The sequence below is a fragment of the Heterodontus francisci genome, chromosome 48 (genome assembly GCF_036365525.1).
Source record: "Heterodontus francisci isolate sHetFra1 chromosome 48, sHetFra1.hap1, whole genome shotgun sequence".
In the NCBI taxonomy this organism is placed as follows: domain Eukaryota; kingdom Metazoa; phylum Chordata; class Chondrichthyes; order Heterodontiformes; family Heterodontidae; genus Heterodontus; species Heterodontus francisci.
Window position 1 is genome coordinate 13370966 of NC_090418.1, and position 23861 is coordinate 13394826.

A 23861-nucleotide genomic window follows, 5' to 3' on the forward strand; every position below is an offset into this window, starting at 1 on the left:
CCATAGATTCCCTTCTGTCCAATCATTGACAAACACTGACCCATAGATTCCCTTCTGTCCAATCACTGACAGACACTGACCCATAGATACCCTTCTGTCCAATCACTGACAGACACTGACCCATAGATACCCTTCTGTCCAATCATTGACAAACACTGACCCATAGATTCCCTTCTGTCCAATCATTGACAAACACTGACCCATAGATTCCCTTCTGTCCAATCATTGACAAACACTGACCCATAGATTCCCTTCTGTCCAATCATTGACAGACACTGACCCATAGATACCCTTCTGTCCAATCACTGACAGACACTGACCCATAGATTCCCTCCTATCTCATTATGGTCCCATAGAATTCTTCCTGTTTCAGAATTCGTTTCGCAAGCCTATTTTTTTAATATATATTCTTGGAAACTTTGTAAAACCCGCTAAATCATTAATCACGTCAATTATTTTCTAGATTTAGTTTTTGAATTAATAATATGTTAATCCAAACAATCTCTTCACAGACCAAAGGCTGCAGAATGATAATTAAACCGGGGATGGTGTCTGGGTTCGGAGATGTGTCAGCATTGAAAAGCGTGGAACAAAACTGCCTCTTCAGATCTTAATCATTCCGGGCCTTCTCGATTAGGCTTCAGATAATGCACAGGCTGTCGTTGAGCTGGAGACTGTAGGTTGGGAGCAGCTTGTTCAGCGGAGATGGACTCATCGCCTGAGGTGATTCGCGACAGCATGAACAGCCCATTTCCCACCTACCTCAAAAATGCTAACTCCTCCCTGTTCTATGACCCTCCCCAAGGCCTCTTACCCCGGCCGGTCCTGATCGGAGTGATGGCAGTCTGCATTCTGCTCTTTGCTGTCGGCGTGGTGGGGAATGTCATCACCATCCTCTTGGTGTCCAGGTATAAGGAGATGAAGACCACCACCAACTTGTATCTGTCCAGCATGGCCCTGTCGGATCTCCTGATCTTCCTGGGCATGCCGCTCGACCTGTACAAGATCTGGAAGCACAGGCCCTGGAGCTTGGGCCAGCTCCTTTGCAAGCTGCCCCAGTTCGTCAGCGAGGGCTGCACGTACAGCTCCGCCCTCCACATCACTGCCCTGAGCGTGGAACGGTACGTGGCCATCTGCTTCCCTCTCAAGGCGAAGGTCTTGGTCAGCAGGTCCAGGGTCAAGGCGGTCATTCTGGGCCTGTGGACGGCGGCCCTGGCCAGCGCCGGGCCGGTGTTGGCTCTGGTGGGGGTGGAGTTCGAGAACGGCACGGATCCCGCCGAGACGGGCGAGTGCAAGTGCACTGAGTACGGCGTGCGCTCAGGCCTGCTCAATGCGATGCTTTGGATGTCCAGCCTTTACTTCTTCGTGCCGGCCTGCTGTCTCACCGTCCTGTATGGGCTGATAGGACGGAAGCTGTGGAGGAGGCAGAGGATACACGGGGACAGGAGTAGCAGGCACACAGTCAAGATGTTGGGTAAGCACCCCCTCCCCCCCCCCCCCCCCGTTACTGACCGCGCTGCCACACGCTCCTCCTAGCTCAGGGATTGCCGGGTTGAGAGATTCCAGCCATTGGAGCCCAATGCTCACTCAAAGCCTAACCGTTATCGGTTATTAGACTGAAGGGACGGTAAGATTCTCAAGCTTGCATGTTAAATCTGACAGATCCGAGTGGGTCGCCCCAGATAATAGCCCACTAAGACCATTGAAATAAAAGAACTTTCATTACTATAGCGCCTTTCACAAAGTAGGGGCACCCCAGAGCACTTCACAGCCAATGGAATACTTTCTACGAAGTGCAGTCACTGTTGTAAGGTACGAAACGCAGCAGCCAACGTATGCACAGCAAGATCCCTTGACAGCAATGTCGTAACGGCCAGTACCATTTGTTGGTTCAGGGTGTGGGGCGTCCCCTGCGGAGTCTCTCTCGGGTTCGGAGTCATACTCCAGACGTAACAGGGAACGAGTGGCTCAACATCAAATAATGTGCAAAAACAGTATTTATTGAGTAATTAAATAATTATTAATGATAAAAAAAAGGAATGAAAGATAACTTTGTTAAAAATAAATAAAGGAAAAGAGTATAGAAAGCCAAATAAACCTACAGCACACTGCTCCCTAAAATGTTACCGTTCCCCCTCGGTATATGGGCGGCACATTGGCGCAGTGGTTGGCACCAGCTACCCGGGTTCAGTTCTGGGTACTGCCTGTGCGGAGTTTGCACGTTCTCCCTGTGACTGTGTGGGTTTCCACCAGCTGCTCCGGTTTCCTCCCAACTCCAAAGACTTGCAGGTTGATAGGTAAATTGGCCATTGTAAATTGCCCCGAGTAAGGGTAGGTGGCAGGAGAACGGTGGGAATGTCGTAGGGAATATGGGATTGATGTAGGATTAGTATAAATGGGTGGTTGTTGGTCAGCACAGACTTGGTGGGCTGAAGGGCCTGTTTCAGTGCTGTATCTCAATAAATAAATCACCAAGCCTCCGGAGCACCTTGCACGGGGCGGACTCTCCGATCAGTCACTCCGTCAACGTCCCTTCCTTATAGTCTTCAGTGGTTGACTGGTCCACTCCGGCTGCAGCCCCAACGTCCAATTTCTGGCTCCATCCAGCTTCCCGAGGCTTCCATCCTCAAAAACAAAGGTCCAGCAACCAGGAGTCCTCATCAAATTCTTCCCACAGGCACGACGAGGCCATTCAGGCTCTTGACACATCCTTTGATGATGTCTCTCACCTGCCATCAATTAGGTTATACTGTCCATCAATTAAACTCCACCTTCTGATGCCACACCATAGTAGACAACCCCATGTGCAAGGTAATTCATTGTCCTGCCTTGTAGTTCAAGGGTCATCAAATACTATTAAGAACTGACTTCTCTTTACACAGTGAGAAAGCAACTGTTGTTTAGATAAACTGTAGTTTAGATAAAACAACAACTGTGCATGTCCTGGCCTGGCCAGCACAGGCACAAAAGGAAGAAGCGTTTGGAAAAAACACAAGTTCACAATTAATAATATACCATTGATTACATAATTGATTAACTACTTAGTCATAGTCATAGAGTTATGCAGCACAGAGACAGGCCCTTCAGCCCATCGTGTCTGTGCCGGCCATCAAGCACCGAGTTATTCTAATCCCATTTTCCAGCACTTGGCCCGTAGCCTTCTATGCTGTGGCGTTTCAAGTGCTCATCTAAATACTTCTTAAATGTTGTGATGGTTCCTGCCTCTACCACCCCTTCAGGCAGTGTATTCCAGATTCCAACCATCCTCTGGGTGAAAAAATGTTTCCTCAAATCCCCTCTAAACCTCCTGCCCCCTATCTTAAATCTATGCCCCCTGATTATTAACACCTCCGCTAAGGGAAAATATTTCTTCCTATCTACCCTATCTATGCCCCTCATAATTTTGTATACCTCAATCAGGTCCCCCCTCAGCCTTCTCTGCTCCAAGGAAAACAACCCCAGCCTATCCAGTCTCTCTTCATAGCTGAAATGCTCCAGCCCAGGCAACATCCTGGTGAATCTCCTCTGCACCCTCTCCAGTGCAATCACATCCTTCCTATAGTGTGGTGACCAGAACTGTACACAGTACTCCAGCTGTGGCCTAACTAGCATTTTATACAGCTCCATCATAACCTCCCTGCTCTTATATTCTATGCGTTGGCTAATAAAGGCAAGTATCCCATATGCCTTCCTAACCACCTGTGCTGCTGCATTCAGTGATCTATGGACAAGTACACCAAGGTCCCTCTGACCCTCTGTACTCCCTAGGGTCCTACCATCCATTGTATATTCCCTTGCCTTGTTAGTCCTCCAAAATGCATCACCTCACATTTCTCCGGATTAAATTCCATTTGCCACTGCTCCACCCATCTTACCAGCCCATCTATAGCATCCTGTAATCTAAGGCTTTCCTCCTCACTATTTATGACACCACCAATTCTCGTATCATCTGCGAACTTACTGATCATACCTCCTATATTTACGTCTAAATCATTAATGTACACTACAGATAGCAAGGGCCCCAGCACCGATCTCTGCGGTACACCACTGGTCACAGGCTTCCAATCGCAAAAACAACCCTCGACCATCACCCTCTGCCTCCTGCTACGAAGCCAATTTTGGATCCAATTTGCCAAATTGCCCTGGATCCCATGGGCTCTTACCTTCTTGAGCAATCTCCCATGCGGGACCTTATCAAAAGCCTTACTGAAGTCCATGTCGACAACATCAACTGCTTTACCCTCATCTACATATCTAGTCACCTTCTTGAAAAATTCATCAAATTTGTTAGACACGATCTCCCCCTGACAAAGCCATGCTGACTATCCCTGATTAATCCCTACCTCTCCAAGTGGAGATTAATCTTGTTCCTCAGAATTTTTTCCAATAGTTTCCCTAGCACTGATGTTAGACGCACTAGCCTGTAATTACCTGGTTTATCCCTGCTACCCTTCTTGAATAATGGTACCACATTCGCTGTCCTCCAGTCCTCTGCCACCTCTCCTGTGGCCAGAGAGAATTTGAAAATTTGTGTCAGAGCCCCCGCTATCTCCTCCCTTGCCTTTCATAACAGCCTGGAATACATCTCATCTGGGCCTGGGGATTTATCCACTTTTAAGCCCGCTAAAACTATTAATACTTCCTCTCTTTCAATTTGTTCAAGTATATCACAATTTCCCTCCCTGATCTATACACCTATATCATCCTTCTCCATAGCGAACACAGATGAAAAGTAATCATTTAAAATCTCACCTACATCCTCCGGTTCTAAACACAGGTTGCCACTTTGGTCCCTAATGGGCCTTACTCTTTCCCTACTTATCCTCTTGCCCTTAATATGCTTATAAAACACCTTGGGATTTTCCTTTATGTTGCCCGCCAGTGTTTTTTCATGCCCCCTCTTTGCTCTCCTAATTCTTTTTTTAAGTACCCCCCTTACACTTTCTATACTCCTCAAAGGCCTTCGCTGTTTTCAATAAATATTGGCCAGGACACGAGGGGGAAACTCCCCTGCTCTGCTTCTGACAGTGGCCATGGGATCTCTTACACCCATCCAAGAGGGCAGATAGGGCCTCAGTTTAACTTTTCATTCGAAAGACTGTATCTCTGACAGCCCAGCACTCCCTCCGTACTACACTGGGAGCGTCCGCCTGGAATATGGGCTGGAGCAGGACTTGAACTTATGACCTCAGCCACAGGAGAAAGGAGCCTGGCCGGTTTGCTCTCGTTTTCTATGATTGGTCCCAACTTGCATTATCAGCTTGGGGCATGCTTTGAGGTCTGTTATTTCTCTATCATAAGCACAGTGAATCCTGATGACTTTGCAGAAACAAGCAGCCCCCCCTGTATCGTATCCAAACAGGAACTCCTCAGACCAATCCCGTGATGAGTGTAGGGCCAACCAGGGGAGTAATTGGTCTGAACACTCAGGAATTTAGGAAGGCGGAAAACAGAACAGGCATGGAGTTGCCATTCCCGAACCCTGTCCCAACTGGAAAGTGTAGGACCCAGAAATCCAGGCGTGCCCATGTATGGGCGCAGGGGTTGGCGGGGACTGCAGGATCTGATCCCCGCACTGGGATGGCGAGTTCCAAGGATTCCAACTCGACATTCAGAGGTAAGCTACCTCCCTTCTTTGTTGTAGGCAAGCACTAGGGCTGGCTTCCCTTAGTGCGGGCACTGGCGCAGGCAGACCAAGATTGGAACGAGGTCCTCAAACAGCGGTAGGTCCCCCTATTAGCATATGCAAAGGATCTGAGGCCTACTCCAGGCATGGGTAAAGGACGCCTCTAGACTGCCCTTACTTAGTATGGAGGATGGCACACTTATGACTAGAAATATAAGCGAGCTTTGTGCCCCCCACTTTGGGCCTTAGGAGTCCAGGTCGTGCCTGAAAAACAGGTGCTGCGCAAGCCAGTTTCTAGGAGCGTAGAAATGGAGGGAGGACAGGCTAAGGATTGGTTCTGTCAAGGATGTAAGTTAAGGTCATGGGCCGACTGCCGCCCATCCTTCTAGCTCTTCCCAACCCAGCATCCAACTGTGTTTTTCTGACCTGAAAGACTCTGCTTCCCTGCCTGGACGATGAATTCACACCTTTACCTCACATTAGATGAACACGCTCCTCCTGTCATTTGGTCTGTATGTATTTTTAAGCCCCTAATCCAGAGACTTGAGTACATAATCCAGGCCGACACTCCCAGTGCAGTACCGAGGGAGTGCGGCACCGTCGAAGGTGCCGCCTTTCTGATGAGACATTAAACCAAGGCCCCATCTGGCCTCTAAGGTGGACCTAAATGATCACGACCACTATTTCCAGGAAAGACAAAGGAGTTTCCCCCCCCTGGTGTCCTGGCCAACATTTATCCCCCAATCAACATCACTAAAACAGATGATCTGGTCATTACTCCATTGCTGTTTGTGGGAGCTTGCTGTGCGCAAATTGGCTGCCGCGTTTCCAACATTATAGCAGAAACTGTGCCTCAAAAAGTACTTAGTTAGCTTTAAAGTGCTTTGGGACATTGTGAGATTGTGAAAGATGTTATAGCAGGGCAAATTCTCTCTTTGTTGATAACTAAGGTCCTCTCACATGTATTCTTGAGGAGAAGTGGTATGTGGAGACCGAGCCATTTGACAAGCCCTTTGACTGAACGGGGTCAGATTCAGATCATCCTGAAGCCAGGATTGTTCACTATGAGTTTGGGTGAACCTCCGTTGGTTAACTTTCTCTCAATTGTCATCGGTAACCTGTTGAAACCTGAGGAATTTATTTTAACTTTTTTCTAATTTATTCATACACCCAGTGTGGGTGTCGTTGGCAAAGCCAGCATTTAGTGCCCATCGCTTGAGAAGGTGGTGGTGAGCTGCTTTCGTGGCTTGCTAGGCCATTTCACAGGGCAGTTAAGAGGAAACCACATTGAGGTGGCTCTGTGTAGGCCAGACCAGGTAAGGACGACAGATTTCCATCCCTGAAGGGCATTAATGAACCAGATAGGAGTTTTACAAGAAAAGTTAGCTTCACGGTCACCATTGCTAATAAAAGCTTTTTTTATTCCAAGTTTCTTTAATTAAATGAATTCAATTCACAAATTGCCATTTGAACTCATAGCTACCAGATTGTGATTTAGTGGTGCAGAGCTGGAGTATTGCTGAATATAGAGACATGTTGTCAAAGCTTTTCCTCTTGCACTCATCAGGACAATTCGCAAGAATACCAATGTAAGTTGTTGCTTTCTCTTACATTGGTATTCTTGCGAATTGTCCTGGAGAGTGCAAGATGAAAAGCTTCGACAACATGTCTCTATATTCAGCAATCTTACAGATTAGATGTTCCATGCCCCTAGACTACAAGTCCAATAACATAACAACGAAGCTAGCACACCCTGTTCTCATAAATGATTTGCTAGAATATTGCATCCAATTCTGGACACCACATTTTAGGAAAGACGCAAAGGAGGATACAGAAGAAATTTACTAACATTTTTCTAGGGATGAGGGATTACAGATACATGGATAGACTGGATCCATGAGTTGTTCTCTTTAGGGCAGAGACGGCTAAGAGATGATTTGATATAGGTGTTCAAAACCATGAAGGGTTTAGATAGAGTAAGTAAAGAGAAACCATTTCCAATAGAGGACACAGATTTAAGGAGATTGGCAAAAGAACCAGAGGTGACATGAGAAAAAAGTTTTTTTTTAACGCAATGAGTGGTTCGGATTTGGAATGCATTGCCTGATAGATGCAGGGTGGTGCCAGAGGACTGGAGAATTGCAAATGTTACACCCTAGTTCAAAAAAGGATGTAAGGATAAATCCAGGAACTGAAGGCCAGACAGTTTAACCTTGGTGGTGGGAAAGCTTTTAGAAATGATAATTTGGGGCAGAATTATCAGTCACTTGAACAAATGTGGATTAATTAATGAAAGGCAACATGGATTTGTTACAGGCATATTGTGTTTAACTGACATAATGGAGTTTTTTGATGAGGTAACAGAGAGGGTTGATGAGGGTGATGTGGTGTATATGGACTTCCAAAAGGCTTTTTGATAAAGTTCCACACGGTAGGCTTTCCAGCAATTTTGAAGCCCGTGGATTAAAAGGAATCGAGGCAGCATGGCTACAAATTTGCCTGAGTGACAGGAGACAGAGAGTAGTGATGAATGGTTGTTTTTCGGACTGGGGAAAGGTATATAGTGGGGTTCCCCAGGAGTCAGTATTAGGAGCATTGCTTTCCTTGATCTATATTAAGGAGCTAGACTTGGGCACAATTTCAGAATTTTGCAGACGACACAAAACTTGGAAGTATTGCCAACTATGAGGAGGGTAGTGATAGACTTCAAGACATAGGCTGGTGGAATAGGCGGACAAGTGGTGGATGACATTTACTACAGAGAAGTGTGAAGTGATAGATTTTGGCAGAATGAGGAGAAGCAATATAAAATAAAGGGGACAATTCTTGTGGAGAACACCGAGGCAGATAATTTCCTTCATGGAGTCTCTGTCTGCAGCAGTGATAGACCTAAGTGGTTACGGCCAGCAGGCAGGGTTTGAAGTTTGTAAGGTGGACTGGAGAGAGAGAGAGAGAGAAAGAGGGACCACACTTGTGCCTTCTCTGGTCAGTGTCTATTTGCTTATCTGATATGCAGAGAGAGAAAAGACAGCTTAAACACACAGATGGTGGGCCTGTCATATGACCGTCACCCAGTGAGTATCCCCTCTTACAACTTAATAAGTTCATGTCTAGGAATTCCCTTCTCTCAACCAGGGTCTCTTTGTTCAAGTGATTAGGTGTGAGTGATTCGTCTACACCAGTTTAATGTCCCAGGTGATTGCCTCAATGTCTTGTTAATGGGGACAGGACAGGTAGTTCACTCAAAATTCCCAGGTCATAATTCCGGCTGGGGACTGAGCCGGCCACCTCGATGCATTGGAATGTAGGGTACAGTGATGCAAATTGTGGCGGCCATCTTAGCAGCTAGCAATCACCTTTTATTTATTTTATTTAGAGATACAGCACTGAAACAGGCCCTTCGGCCCACCGAGTCTGTGCCGACCAACAACCACCCATTTATACTAATCCTATATTAATCCCATATTCCCTACCACATCCCCACCATTCTCCTACCACCTACCTACACTAGGGGCAATTTACAATGGCCAATTTACCTATCACCTGCAAGTCTTTGGCTGTGGGAGGAAACCGGAGCACCCGGAGGAAACCCACGCAGACACAGGGAGAACTTGCAAACTCCGCACAGGCAGTACCCAGAATTGAACCCGAGTCCCTGGAGCTGTGAGGCTGCGGTGCTAACCACTGCGCCACTGTGCCCCCTTTATCTGTTCCTTTTCTTCCTTTCTTTTTTAAATATTCAAGTATCCAGCTGTTGAATTTTTAAAAAAATCATCATTTGGCAGAGCATGCTTTTGTGACAGGCTATATGTGTATAAATCATTGAAGGTGGCAGAACAGATTGAGAAAGTGGTTAAAAAGGCATACGGGATCCTGTGCTTTATACATCGAGGTTATAGAGTGAGCAAGGAAATTTCGATGAACCTTTAGAAAACTAATACTAGATTTACTTGGAGATTCACGAGAATGGTTCCAGGGATGAGGAACTTCAGTTACGTGGACAGATTGGAGAAGCTGGGACTGCTCTCCTTGGAGAAGAGAAGATTAAGAGGAGATTCGATAGAGGTGTTCAAAATCATCAGGGATCGAGACAGAGCAGAGTTCCCATCGGTGGAAGGGTCAAGAAGCCGAGCACAGCAATTTACAGTGAATGGCAAAAGAATCAATGTCAACATCAGGAAAACCTTTTAAATGCAGCGAGTGTTTAGGATCTGGAATGCAGTGTCTGAGAGTATGGTGGAGGCAGGTTCAGTGAGTGTTTAGGATCTGGAATGCACTGTCTGAGAGTGTGGTGGAGGCAGGTTCAGTGAGTGTTTAGGATCTGGACTGCACTGTCTGAGAGTGTGGTGGAGGCAGGTTCAGTGAGTGTTTAGGATCTGGAATGCACTGTCTGAGAGTGTGGTGGAGGCAGGTTCAGTGAGTGTTTAAGATCTGGAATGCACTGTCTGAGAGTGTGGTGGAGGCAGGTTCAGTGAGTGTTTAAGATCTGGAATGCACTGTCTGAGAGTGTGGTGGAGGCAGGTTCAGTGAGTGTTTAGGATCTGGAATGCACTGTCTGAGAGTGTGGTGGAGGCAGGTTCAGTGAGTGTTTATGATCTGGAATGCACTGTCTGAGAGTGTGGTGGAGGCAGGTTCAGTGAGTGTTTAGGATCTGGAATGCACTGTCTGAGAGTGCGGTGGAGGCAGGTTCAGTGAGTGTTTAGGATCTGGAATGCACTGTCTGAGAGTGTGGTGGAGGCAGGTTCACTGAGTGTTTAGGATCTGGAATGCACTGTCTGAGAGTGCGGTGGAGGCAGGTTCAGTGAGTGTTTAGGATCTGGAATGCACTGTCTGAGAGTGTGGTGGAGGCAGGTTCAGTGAGTGTTTAGGATCTGTAATGCACTGTCTGAGAGTGTGGTGGAGGCATGTTCAGTGAGTGTTTAGGATCTGGAATGCACTGTCTGAGAGTGTGGTGGAGGCAGGTTCAGTGAGTGTTTAAGATCTGGAATGCACTGTCTGAGAGTGTGGTGGAGGCAGGTTCAGTGAGTGTTTAAGATCTGGAATGCACTGTCTGAGAGTGTGGTGGAGGCAGGTTCAGTGAGTGTTTAGGATCTGGAATGCACTGTCTGAGAGTGTGGTGGAGGCAGGTTCAGTGAGTGTTTATGATCTGGAATGCACTGTCTGAGAGGGTGGTGGAGGCAGGTTCAGTGAGTGTTTAGGATCTGGAATGCACTGTCTGAGAGTGCGGTGGAGGCAGGTTCAGTGAGTGTTTAGGATCTGGAATGCACTGTCTGAGAGTGTGGTGGAGGCAGGTTCACTGAGTGTTTAGGATCTGGAATGCACTGTCTGAGAGTGCGGTGGAGGCAGGTTCAGTGAGTGTTTAGGATCTGGAATGCACTGTCTGAGAGTGTGGTGGAGGCAGGTTCAGTGAGTGTTTAGGATCTGGAATGCACTGTCTGAGAGTGTGGTGGAGGCAGGTTCAGTGAGTGTTTAGGATCTGGAATGCACTGTCTGAGAGTGTGGTGGAGGCAGGTTCAGTGAGTGTTTAGGATCTGGAATGCACTGTCTGAGAGTGAGGTGGAGGCAGGTTCAGTGTGTGTTTAGGATCTGGAATGCACTGTCTGAGAGTGTGGTGGAGGCAGGTTCAGTGAGTGTTTAGGATCTGGAATGCACTGTCTGAGAGTGTGGTGGAGGCAGGTTCAGTGAGTGTTTAGGATCTGGAATGCACTGTCTGAGAGTGTGGTGGAGGCAGGTTCAGTGAGTGTTTAGGATCTGGAATGCACTGTCTGAGAGTGCGGTGGAGGCAGGTTCAGTGAGTGTTTAGGATCTGGAATGCACTGTCTGAGAGTGTGGTGGAGGCAGGTTCACTGAGTGTTTAGGATCTGAAATGCACAGTCTGAGAGTGCGGTGGAGGCAGGTTCAGTGAGTGTTTAGGATCTGGAATGCACTGTCTGAGAGTGTGGTTGAGGCAGGTTCAGTGAGTGTTTAGGATCTGGAATGCACTGTCTGAGAGTGTGGTGGAGGCAGGTTCAGTGAGTGTTTAGGATCTGGAATGCACTGTCTGAGAGTGTGGTGGAGGCAGGTTCAGTGAGTGTTTAGGATCTGGAATGCACTGTCTGAGAGTGAGGTGGAGGCAGGTTCAGTGTGTGTTTAGGATCTGGAATGCACTGTCTGAGAGTGTGGTGGAGGCAGGTTCAGTGAGTGTTTAGGATCTGGAATGCACTGTCTGAGAGTATGGTGGAGGCAGGTTCAGTGAGTGTTTAGGATCTGGAATGCACTGTCTGAGAGTGTGGTGGAGGCAGGTTCAGTGAGTGTTTAGGATCTGGAATGCACTGTCTGAGAGTGTGGTGGAGGCAGGTTCAGTGAGTGTTTAGGATCTGGAATGCACTGTCTGAGAGTGTGGTGGAGGCAGGTTCAGTGAGTGTTTATGATCTGGAATGCACTGTCTGAGAGTGTGGTGGAGGCAGGTTCAGTGAGTGTTTAGGATCTGGAATGCACTGTCTGAGAGTGCGGTGGAGGCAGGTTCAGTGAGTGTTTAGGATCTGGAATGCACTGTCTGAGAGTGTGGTGGAGGCAGGTTCACTGAGTGTTTAGGATCTGGAATGCACTGTCTGAGAGTGCGGTGGAGGCAGGTTCAGTGAGTGTTTAGGATCTGGAATGCACTGTCTGAGAGTGTGGTGGAGGCAGGTTCAGTGAGTGTTTAGGATCTGGAATGCACTGTCTGAGAGTGTGGTGGAGGCAGGTTCAGTGAGTGTTTAGGATCTGGAATGCACTGTCTGAGAGTGTGGTGGAGGCAGGTTCAGTGAGTGTTTAGGATCTGGAATGCACTGTCTGAGAGTGAGGTGGAGGCAGGTTCAGTGTGTGTTTAGGATCTGGAATGCACTGTCTGAGAGTGTGGTGGAGGCAGGTTCAGTGAGTGTTTAGGATCTGGAATGCACTGTCTGAGAGTGTGGTGGAGGCAGGTTCAGTGAGTGTTTAGGATCTGGAATGCACTGTCTGAGAGTGTGGTGGAGGCAGGTTCAGTGAGTGTTTAGGATCTGGAATGCACTGTCTGAGAGTGCGGTGGAGGCAGGTTCAGTGAGTGTTTAGGATCTGGAATGCACTGTCTGAGAGTGTGGTGGAGGCAGGTTCACTGAGTGTTTAGGATCTGAAATGCACAGTCTGAGAGTGCGGTGGAGGCAGGTTCAGTGAGTGTTTAGGATCTGGAATGCACTGTCTGAGAGTGTGGTTGAGGCAGGTTCAGTGAGTGTTTAGGATCTGGAATGCACTGTCTGAGAGTGTGGTGGAGGCAGGTTCAGTGAGTGTTTAGGATCTGGAATGCACTGTCTGAGAGTGTGGTGGAGGCAGGTTCAGTGAGTGTTTAGGATCTGGAATGCACTGTCTGAGAGTGAGGTGGAGGCAGGTTCAGTGTGTGTTTAGGATCTGGAATGCACTGTCTGAGAGTGTGGTGGAGGCAGGTTCAGTGAGTGTTTAGGATCTGGAATGCACTGTCTGAGAGTATGGTGGAGGCAGGTTCAGTGAGTGTTTAGGATCTGGAATGCACTGTCTGAGAGTGTGGTGGAGGCAGGTTCAGTGAGTGTTTAGGATCTGGAATGCACTGTCTGAGAGTGCGGTGGAGGCAGGTTCAGTGAGTGTTTAGGATCTGGAATGCACTGTCTGAGAGTGTGGTGGAGGCAGGTTCAGTGAGTGTTTAGGATCTGGAATGCACTGTCTGAGAGTGTGGTGGAGGCAGGTTCAGTGAGTGTTTAGGATCTGGAATGCACTGTCTGAGAGTGTGGTGGAGGCAGGTTCAGTGAGTGTTTAGGATCTGGAATGCACTGTCTGAGAGTGAGGTGGAGGCAGGTTCAGTGTGTGTTTAGGATCTGGAATGCACTGTCTGAGAGTGTGGTGGAGGCAGGTTCAGTGAGTGGTTAGGATCTGGAATGCACTGTCTGAGAGTGTGGTGGAGGCAGGTTCAGTGAGTGGTTAGGATCTGGAATGCACTGTCTGAGAGTGTGGTGGAGGCAGGTTCAGTGAGTGGTTAGGATCTGGAATGCACTGTCTGAGAGTGTGGTGGAGGCAGGTTCAGTGAGTGGTTAGGATCTGGAATCCACTGTCTGAGAGTGTGGTGGAGGCAGGTTCAGTGAGTGTTTAGGATCTGGAATGCACTGTCTGAGAGTGTGGTGGAGGCAGGTTCAGTGAGTGTTTAAGATCTGGAATGCACTGTCTGAGAGTGTGGTGGAGGCAGGTTCAGTGAGTGTTTAAGATCTGGAATGCACTGTCTGAGAGTGTGGTGGAGGCAGGTTCAGTGAGTGTTTAGGATCTGGAATGCACTGTCTGAGAGTGTGGTGGAGGCAGGTTCAGTGAGTGTTTAGGATCTGGAATGCACTGTCTGAGAGTGAGGTGGAAGCAGGTTCAGTGTGTGTTTAGGATCTGGAATGCACTGTCTGAGAGTGTGGTGGAGGCAGGTTCAGTGAGTGGTTAGGATCTGGAATGCATTGTCTGAGAGTGCGGTGGAGGCAGGTTCAGTGAGTGGTTAGGATCTGGAATGCACTGTCTGAGAGTGTGGTGGAGGCAGGTTCAGTGTGTGTTTAGGATCTGGAATGCACTGTCTGAGAGTGTGGTGGAGGCAGGTTCAGTGAGTGTTTAGGATCTGGAATGCACTGTCTGAGAGTGTGGTGGAGGCAGGTTCAGTGAGTGTTTAGGATCTGGAATGCACTGTCTGAGAGTGTGGTGGAGGCAGGTTCAGTGAGTGTTTAGGATCTGGAATGCACTGTCTGAGAGTGTGGTGGAGGCAGGTTCAGTGAGTGTTTAGGATCTGGAATGCACTGTCTGAGAGTGTGGTGGAGGCAGGTTCAGTGAGTGGTTAGGATCTGGAATGCACTGTCTGAGAGTGTGGTGGAGGCAGGTTCAGTGAGTGGTTAGGATCTGGAATGCACTGTCTGAGAGTGTGGTGGAGGCAGGTTCAGTGAGTGTTTAAGATCTGGAATGCACTGTCTGAGAGTGTGGTGGAGGCAGGTTCAGTGAGTGTTTAGGATCTGGAATGCACTGTCTGAGAGTGTGGTGGAGGCAGGTTCAGTGAGTGTTTAAGATCTGGAATGCACTGTCTGAGAGTGTGGTGGAGGCAGGTTCAGTGAGTGTTTAAGATCTGGAATGCAATGTCTGAGAGTGTGGTGGAGGCAGGTTCAGTGAGTGTTTAGGATCTGGAATGCACTGTCTGAGAGTGTGGTGGAGGCAGGTTCAGTGAGTGTTTAGGATCTGGAATGCACTGTCTGAGAGTGTGGTGGAGGCAGGTTCAGTGAGTGTTTAGGATCTGGAATGCACTGTCTGAGAGTGTGGTGGAGGCAGGTTCAGTGAGTGTTTAGGATCTGGAATGCACTGTCTGAGAGTGAGGTGGAGGCAGGTTCAGTGAGTGTTTAGGATCTGGAATGCACTGTCTGAGAGTGTGGTGGAGGCAGGTTCAGTGAGTGTTTAGGATCTGGAACGCACTGTCTGAGAGTGTGGTGGAGGCAGGTTCAGTGAGTGTTTAGGATCTGGAATGCACTGTCTGAGAGTGTGGTGGAGGCAGGTTCAGTGAGTGTTTAGGATCTGGAATGCACTGTCTGAGAGTGTGGTGGAGGCAGGTTCAGTGAGTGTTTAGGATCTGGAATGCACTGTCTGAGAGTGTGGTGGAGGCAGGTTCAGTGAGTGTTTAGGATCTGGAATGCTGTGCCTGAGAGTGTGGTGGAGGCAGGTTCAGTGAGTGTTTAGGATCTGGAATGCACTGTCTGACAGTGTGGTGGAGGCAGGTTCAGTGAGTGTTTAGGATCTGGAATGCTGTGCCTGAGAGTGTGGTGGAGCCAGGTTCAGTGAGTGTTTAGGATCTGGAATGCACTGTCTGAGAGTGTGGTGGAGGCAGGTTCAGTGAGTGTTTAGGATCTGGAATGCACTGTCTGAGAGTGTGGTGGAGGCAGGTTCAGTGAGTGTTTAGGATCTGGAATGCACTGTCTGACAGTGTGGTGGAGGCAGGTTCAGTGAGTGTTTAGGATCTGGAATGCTGTGCCTGAGAGTGTGGTGGAGGCAGGTTCAGTGAGTGTTTAGGATCTGGAATGCACTGTCTGAGAGTGTGGTGGAGGCAGGTTCAGTGAGTGTTTAGGATCTGGACTGCACTGTCTGAGAGTGTGGTGGAGGCAGGTTCAGTGAGTGTTTAGGATCTGGAATGCACTGTCTGAGAGTGTGGTGGAGGCAGGTTCAGTGAGTGTTTAGGATCTGGAATGCTGTGCCTGAGAGTGTGGTGGAGGCAGGTTCAGTGAGTGTTTAGGATCTGGAATGCACTGTCTGAGAGTGTGGTGGAGGCAGGTTCAGTGAGTGTTTAGGATCTGGACTGCACTGTCTGAGAGTGTGGTGGAGGCAGGTTCAGTGAGTGTTTAGGATCTGGAATGCACTGTCTGAGAGTGTGGTGGAGGCAGGTTCAGTGAGTGTTTAGGATCTGGAATGCACTGTCTGAGAGTGTGGTGGAGGCAGGTTCAGTGAGTGTTTAGGATCTGGAATGCACTGTCTGAGAGTGTGGTGGAGGCAGGTTCAGTGAGTGTTTAGGATCTGGAATGCACTGTCTGAGAGTGTGGTGGAGGCAGGTTCAGTGAGTGGTTAGGATCTGGACTGCACTGTCTGAGAGTGTGGTGGAGGCAGGTTCAGTGAGTGGTTAGGATCTGGAATGCACTGTCTGAGAGTGTGGTGGAGGCAGGTTCAGTGAGTGTTTAGGATCTGGAATGCACTGTCTGAGAGTGTGGTGGAGGCAGGTTCAGTGAGTGGTTAGGATCTGGAATGCACTGTCTGAGAGTGTGGTGGAGGCAGGTTCAGTGAGTGTTTAGGATCTGGAATGCACTGTCTGAGAGTGTGGTGGAGGCAGGTTCAGTGAGTTTTTAGGATCTGGAATGCACTGTCTGAGAGTGTGGTGGAGGCAGGTTCAGTGAGTGTTTAGGATCTGGAATGCACTGTCTGAGAGTGTGGTGGAGGCAGGTTCAGTGAGTGGTTAGGATCTGGAATGCACTGTCTGAGAGTGTTGTGGAGGAAGGTTCAGTGAGTGTTTAGGATCTGGAATGCACTGTCTGAGAGTGTGCTGGAGGCAGGTTCAGTGAGTGTTTAAGATCTGGAATGCACTGTCTGAGAGTGTGGTGGAGGCAGGTTCAGTGAGTGGTTAGGATCTGGAATGCACTGTCTGAGAGTGTTGTGGAGGCAGGTTCAGTGAGTGTTTAGGATCTGGAATGCACTGTCTGAGAGTGAGGTGGAGGCAGGTTCAGTGAGTGGTTAGGATCTGGAATGCACTGTCTGAGAGTGTTGTGGAGGCAGGTTCAGTGAGTGTTTAGGATCTGGAATGCACTGTCTGAGAGTGTTGTGGAGGAAGGTTCAGTGAGTGTTTAGGATCTGGAATGCACTGTCTGAGAGTGTGCTGGAGGCAGGTTCAGTGAGTGTTTAAGATCTGGAATGCACTGTCTGAGAGTGTGGTGGAGGCAGGTTCAGTGAGTGTTTAGGATCTGGAATGCACTGTCTGAGAGTGTGGTGGAGGCAGGTTCAGTGAGTGTTTAAGATCTGGAATGCACTGTCTGAGAGTGTGGTGGAGGCAGGTTCAGTGAGTGTTTAAGATCTGGAATGCACTGTCTGAGAGTGTGGTGGAGGCAGGTTCAGTGAGTGTTTAGGATCTGGAATGCACTGTCTGAGAGTGTGGTGGAGGCAGGTTCAGTGAGTGTTTAGGATCTGGAATGCACTGTCTGAGAGTGTGGTGGAGGCAGGTTCAGTGAGTGTTTAGGATCTGGAATGCACTGTCTGAGAGTGCGGTGGAGGCAGGTTCAGTGAGTGTTTAGGATCTAGAATGCACTGTCTGAGAGTGTGGTGGAGGCAGGTTCACTGAGTGTTTAGGATCTGGAATGCACTGTCTGAGAGTGCGGTGGAGGCAGGTTCAGTGAGTGTTTAGGATCTGTAATGCACTGTCTGAGAGTGTGGTGGAGGCATGTTCAGTGAGTGTTTAGGATCTGTAATGCACTGTCTGAGAGTGTGGTGGAGGCAGGTTCAGTGAGTGGTTAGGATCTGGAATGCACTGTCTGAGAGTGTGGTGGAGGCAGGTTCAGTGAGTGTTTAGGATCTGGAATGCACTGTCTGAGAGTGTGGTGGAGGCAGGTTCAGTGAGTGTTTAGGATCTGGAATGCACTGACTGAGAGTGTGGTGGAGGCAGGTTCAGTGAGTGGTTAGGATCTGGAATGCACTGTCTGAGAGTGTGGTGGAGGCAGGTTCAGTGAGTGTTTAGGATCTGGAATGCACTGACTGAGAGTGTGGTGGAGGCAGGTTCAGTGAGTGGTTAGGATCTGGAATGCACTGTCTGAGAGTGTGGTGTAGGCAGGTTCAGTGAGTGTTTAAGATCTGGAATGCACTGTCTGAGAGTGTGGTGGAGGCAGGTTCAGTGAGTGTTTAAGATCTGGAATGCACTGTCTGAGAGTGTGGTGGAGGCAGGTTCAGTGAGTGTTTAGGATCTGGAATGCACTGTCTGAGAGTGTGGTGGAGGCAGGTTCAGTGTGTGTTTAGGATCTGGAATGCACTGTCTGAGAGTGTGGTGGAGGCAGGTTCAGTGAGTGTTTAGGATCTGGAATGCACTGCCTGTGAGTGTGGTGGAGGCAGGTTCAGTGAGTGTTTAGGATCTGGAATGCACTGTCTGAGAGTGTGGTGGAGGCAGGTTCAGTGAGTGTTTAGGATCTGGAATGCACTGTCTGAGAGTGAGGTGGAGGCAGGTTCAGTGAGTGTTTAGGATCTGGAATGCACTGTCTGAGAGTGTGGTGGAGGCAGGTTCAGTGAGTGTTTAGGATCTGGAATGCACTGTCTGAGAGTGTGGTGGAGGCAGGTTCAGTGTGTGTTTAGGATCTGGAATGCTGTGCCTGAGAGTGTGGTGGAGGCAGGTTCAGTGAGTGTTTAGGATCTGGAATGCACTGTCTGAGAGTGTGGTGGAGGCAGGTTCAGTGAGTGTTTAGGATCTGGAATGCACTGTCTGAGAGTGTGGTGGAGGCAGGTTCAGTGAGTGTTTAGGATCTGGAATGCAGTGTCTGAGAGTGTGGTGGAGGCAGGTTCAGTGAGTATTTAGGATCTGGAATGCACTGTCTGAGAGTGTGGTGGAGGCAGGTTCAGTGAGTGTTTAGGATCTGGAATGCACTGTCTGACAGTGTGGTGGAGGCAGGTTCAGTGAGTGTTTAGGATCTGGAATGCTGTGCCTGAGAGTGTGGTGGAGGCAGGTTCAGTGAGTGTTTAGGATCTGGAATGCACTGTCTGAGAGTGTGGTGGAGGCAGGTTCAGTGAGTGTTTAGGATCTGGACTGCACTGTCTGAGAGTGTGGTGGAGGCAGGTTCAGTGAGTGTTTAGGATCTGGAATGCACTGTCTGACAGTGTGGTGGAGGCAGGTTCAGTGAGTGTTTAGGATCTGGAATGCTGTGCCTGAGAGTGTGGTGGAGGCAGGTTCAGTGAGTGTTTAGGATCTGGAATGCACTGTCTGAGAGTGTGGTTGAGGCAGGTTCAGTGAGTGTTTAGGATCTGGAATGCACTGTCTGAGAGTGTGGTTGAGGCAGGTTCAGTGAGTGTTTAGGATCTGGAATGCACTGTCTGAGAGTGTGGTTGAGGCAGGTTCAGTGAGTGTTTAGGATCTGGAATGCACTGTCTGAGAGTGTGGTTGAGGCAGGTTCAGTGAGTGTTTAGGATCTGGAATGCACTGTCTGAGAGTGTGGTTGAGGCAGGTTCAGTGAGTGTTTAGGATCTGGAATGCACTGTCTGAGAGTGTGGTGGAGGCAGGTTCAGTGAGTGTTTAGGATCTGGAATGCACTGTCTGAGAGTGTGGTGGAGGCAGGTTCAGTGAGTGTTTAGGATCTGGAATGCACTGTCTGAGAGTGTGGTGGAGGCAGGTTCAGTGAGTGTTTAGGATCTGGAATGCACTGTCTGAGAGTGTGGTGGAGGCAGGTTCAGTGAGTGGTTAGGATCTGGACTGCACTGTCTGAGAGTGTGGTGGAGGCAGGTTCAGTGAGTGGTTAGGATCTGGAATGCACTGTCTGAGAGTGTGGTGGAGGCAGGTTCAGTGAGTGTTTAGGATCTGGAATGCACTGTCTGAGAGTGTGGTGGAGGCAGGTTCAGTGAGTGGTTAGGATCTGGAATGCACTGTCTGAGAGTGTGGTGGAGGCAGGTTCAGTGAGTGTTTAGGATCTGGAATGCACTGTCTGAGAGTGTGGTGGAGGCAGGTTCAGTGAGTTTTTAGGATCTGGAATGCACTGTCTGAGAGTGTGGTGGAGGCAGGTTCAGTGAGTGTTTAGGATCTGGAATGCACTGTCTGAGAGTGTGGTGGAGGCAGGTTCAGTGAGTGGTTAGGATCTGGAATGCACTGTCTGAGAGTGTTGTGGAGGAAGGTTCAGTGAGTGTTTAGGATCTGGAATGCACTGACTGAGAGTGTGCTGGAGGCAGGTTCAGTGAGTGTTTAGGATCTGGAATGCACTGTCTGAGAGTGTGGTGGAGGCAGGTTCAGTGAGTGTTTAAGATCTGGAATGCACTGTCTGAGAGTGTGGTGGAGGCAGGTTCAGTGAGTGTTTAAGATCTGGAATGCACTGTCTGAGAGTGTGGTGGAGGCAGGTTCAGTGAGTGTTTAGGATCTGGAATGCACTGTCTGAGAGTGTGGTGGAGGCAGGTTCAGTGAGTGTTTAGGATCTGGAATGCACTGTCTGAGAGTGTGGTGGAGGCAGGTTCAGTGAGTGTTTAGGATCTGGAATGCACTGTCTGAGAGTGCGGTGGAGGCAGGTTCAGTGAGTGTTTAGGATCTAGAATGCACTGTCTGAGAGTGTGGTGGAGGCAGGTTCACTGAGTGTTTAGGATCTGGAATGCACTGTCTGAGAGTGCGGTGGAGGCAGGTTCAGTGAGTGTTTAGGATCTGTAATGCACTGTCTGAGAGTGTGGTGGAGGCATGTTCAGTGAGTGTTTAGGATCTGTAATGCACTGTCTGAGAGTGTGGTGGAGGCAGGTTCAGTGAGTGGTTAGGATCTGGAATGCACTGTCTGAGAGTGTGGTGGAGGCAGGTTCAGTGAGTGTTTAGGATCTGGAATGCACTGACTGAGAGTGTGGTGGAGGCAGGTTCAGTGAGTGTTTAGGATCTGGAATGCACTGACTGAGAGTGTGGTGGAGGCAGGTTCAGTGAGTGGTTAGGATCTGGAATGCACTGTCTGAGAGTGTGGTGTAGGCAGGTTCAGTGAGTGTTTAAGATCTGGAATGCACTGTCTGAGAGTGTGGTGGAGGCAGGTTAAGTGAGTGTTTAGGATCTGGAATGCACTGACTGAGAGTGTGGTGGAGGCAGGTTCAGTGAGTGGTTAGGATCTGGAATGCACTGTCTGAGAGTGTGGTGTAGGCAGGTTCAGTGAGTGTTTAAGATCTGGAATGCACTGTCTGAGAGTGTGGTGGAGGCAGGTTCAGTGAGTGTTTAAGATCTGGAATGCACTGTCTGAGAGTGTGGTGGAGGCAGGTTCAGTGAGTGTTTAGGATCTGGAATGCACTGTCTGAGAGTGTGGTGGAGGCAGGTTCAGTGTGTGTTTAGGATCTGGAATGCACTGTCTGAGAGTGTGGTGGAGGCAGGTTCAGTGAGTGTTTAGGATCTGGAATGCACTGCCTGTGAGTGTGGTGGAGGCAGGTTCAGTGAGTGTTTAGGATCTGGAATGCACTGTCTGAGAGTGTGGTGGAGGCAGGTTCAGTGAGTGTTTAGGATCTGGAATGCACTGTCTGAGAGTGAGGTGGAGGCAGGTTCAGTGAGTGTTTAGGATCTGGAATGCACTGTCTGAGAGTGTGGTGGAGGCAGGTTCAGTGAGTGTTTAGGATCTGGAATGCACTGTCTGAGAGTGTGGTGGAGGCAGGTTCAGTGTGTGTTTAGGATCTGGAATGCTGTGCCTGAGAGTGTGGTGGAGGCAGGTTCAGTGAGTGTTTAGGATCTGGAATGCACTGTCTGAGAGTGTGGTGGAGGCAGGTTCAGTGAGTGTTTAGGATCTGGAATGCACTGTCTGAGAGTGTGGTGGAGGCAGGTTCAGTGAGTGTTTAGGATCTGGAATGCAGTGTCTGAGAGAGTGGTGGAGGCAGGTTCAGTGAGTGTTTAGGATCTGGAATGCAGTGTCTGAGAGTGTGGTGGAGGCAGGTTCAGTGAGTATTTAGGATCTGGAATGCACTGTCTGAGAGTGTGGTGGAGGCAGGTTCAGTGAGTGTTTAGGATCTGGAATGCACTGTCTGAGAGTGTGGTGGAGGCAGGTTCAGTGAGTGTTTAGGATCTGGAATGCACTGTCTGAGAGTGTGGTGGAGGCAGGTTCAGTGAGAGTTTAGGATATGGAATGCACTGTCTGAGAGTGTGGTGGAGGCAGGTTCAGTGAGTGGTTAGGATCTGGAATGCACTGTCTGAGAGTGTGGTGGAGGCAGGTTCAGTGAGTGGTTAGGATCTGGAATCCACTGTCTGAGAGTGTGGTGGAGGCAGGTTCAGTGAGTGTTTAGGATCTGGAATGCACTGTCTGAGAGTGTGGTGGAGGCAGGTTCAGTGAGTGTTTAAGATCTGGAATGCACTGTCTGAGAGTGTGGTGGAGGCAGGTTCAGTGAGTGTTTAAGATCTGGAATGCACTGTCTGAGAGTGTGGTGGAGGCAGGTTCAGTGAGTGTTTAGGATCTGGAATGCACTGTCTGAGAGTGTGGTGGAGGCAGGTTCAGTGAGTGTTTAGGATCTGGAATGCACTGTCTGAGAGTGTGGTGGAGGCAGGTTCAGTGAGTGTTTAGGATCTGGAATGCACTGTCTGAGAGTGAGTTGGAGGCAGGTTCAGTGTGTGTTTAGGATCTGGAATGCACTGTCTGAGAGTGTGGTGGAGGCAGGTTCAGTGAGTGTTTAGGATCTGGAATGCACTGTCTGAGAGTGTGGTGGAGGCAGGTTCAGTGAGTGGTTAGGATCTGGAATGCATTGTCTGAGAGTGCGGTGGAGGCAGGTTCAGTGAGTGGTTAGGATCTGGAATGCACTGTCTGAGAGTGTGGTGGAGGCAGGTTCAGTGAGTGGTTAGGATCTGGAATGCACTGTCTGAGAGTGTGGTGGAGGCAGGTTCAGTGAGTGTTTAGGATCTGGAATGCACTGTCTGAGAGTGTGGTGGAGGCAGGTTCAGTGAGTGTTTAGGATCTGGAATGCACTGTCTGAGAGTGTGGTGGAGGCAGGTTCAGTGAGTGGTTAGGATCTGGAATGCACTGTCTGAGAGTGTGGTGGAGGCAGGTTCAGTGAGTGTTTAAGATCTGGAATGCACTGTCTGAGAGTGTGGTGGAGGCAGGTTCAGTGAGTGTTTAGGATCTGGAATGCACTGTCTGAGAGTGTGGTGGAGGCAGGTTCAGTGAGTGTTTAAGATCTGGAATGCACTGTCTGAGAGTGTGGTGGAGGCAGGTTCAGTGAGTGTTTAAGATCTGGAATGCACTGTCTGAGAGTGTGGTGGAGGCAGGTTCAGTGAGTGTTTAGGATCTGGAATGCACTGTCTGAGAGTGTGGTGGAGGCAGGTTCAGTGATTGTTTAGGATCTGGAATGCACTGTCTGAGAGAGTGGTGGAGGCAGGTTCAGTGAGTGTTTAGGATCTGGAATGCACTGTCTGAGAGTGTGGTGGAGGCAGGTTCAGTGAGTGTTTAGGATCTGGAATGCACTGTCTGAGAGTGAGGTGGAGGCAGGTTCAGTGAGTGTTTAGGATCTGGAATGCACTGTCTGAGAGTGTGGTGGAGGCAGGTTCAGTGAGTGTTTAGGATCTGGAACGCACTGTCTGAGAGTGTGGTGGAGGCAGGTTCAGTGAGTGTTTAGGATCTGGAATGCACTGTCTGAGAGTGTGGTGGAGGCAGGTTCAGTGAGTGTTTAGGATCTGGAATGCTGTGCCTGAGAGTGTGGTGGAGGCAGGTTCAGTGAGTGTTTAGGATCTGGAATGCACTGTCTGACAGTGTGGTGGAGGCAGGTTCAGTGAGTGTTTAGGATCTGGAATGCTGTGCCTGAGAGTGTGGTGGAGGCAGGTTCAGTGAGTGTTTAGGATCTGGAATGCACTGTCTGAGAGTGTGGTGGAGGCAGGTTCAGTGAGTGTTTAGGATCTGGACTGCACTGTCTGAGAGTGTGGTGGAGGCAGGTTCAGTGAGTGTTTAGGATCTGGACTGCACTGTCTGAGAGTGTGGTGGAGGCAGGTTCAGTGAGTGTTTAGGATCTGGAATGCACTGTCTGAGAGTGTGGTGGAGGCAGGTTCAGTGAGTGTTTAGGA

General features: G+C 49.1%; 1 protein-coding gene across 1 annotated transcript in view; it reads left to right on the forward strand.

Annotated features, from left to right (window-relative positions):
• Nucleotides 1-655: 655 nt before the first annotated feature.
• The window catches only part of LOC137357475 (growth hormone secretagogue receptor type 1-like), a 31727-nt gene continuing 8521 nt past the window's right edge, over nucleotides 656-23861 (forward strand). Inside the window, exon 1 of the mRNA XM_068023820.1 lies at nucleotides 656-1474. Within this exon, the coding sequence (XP_067879921.1) occupies nucleotides 706-1474 (769 nt within the window). The 5' untranslated portion in view covers nucleotides 656-705. The remainder of the gene's footprint in view (nucleotides 1475-23861) is intronic.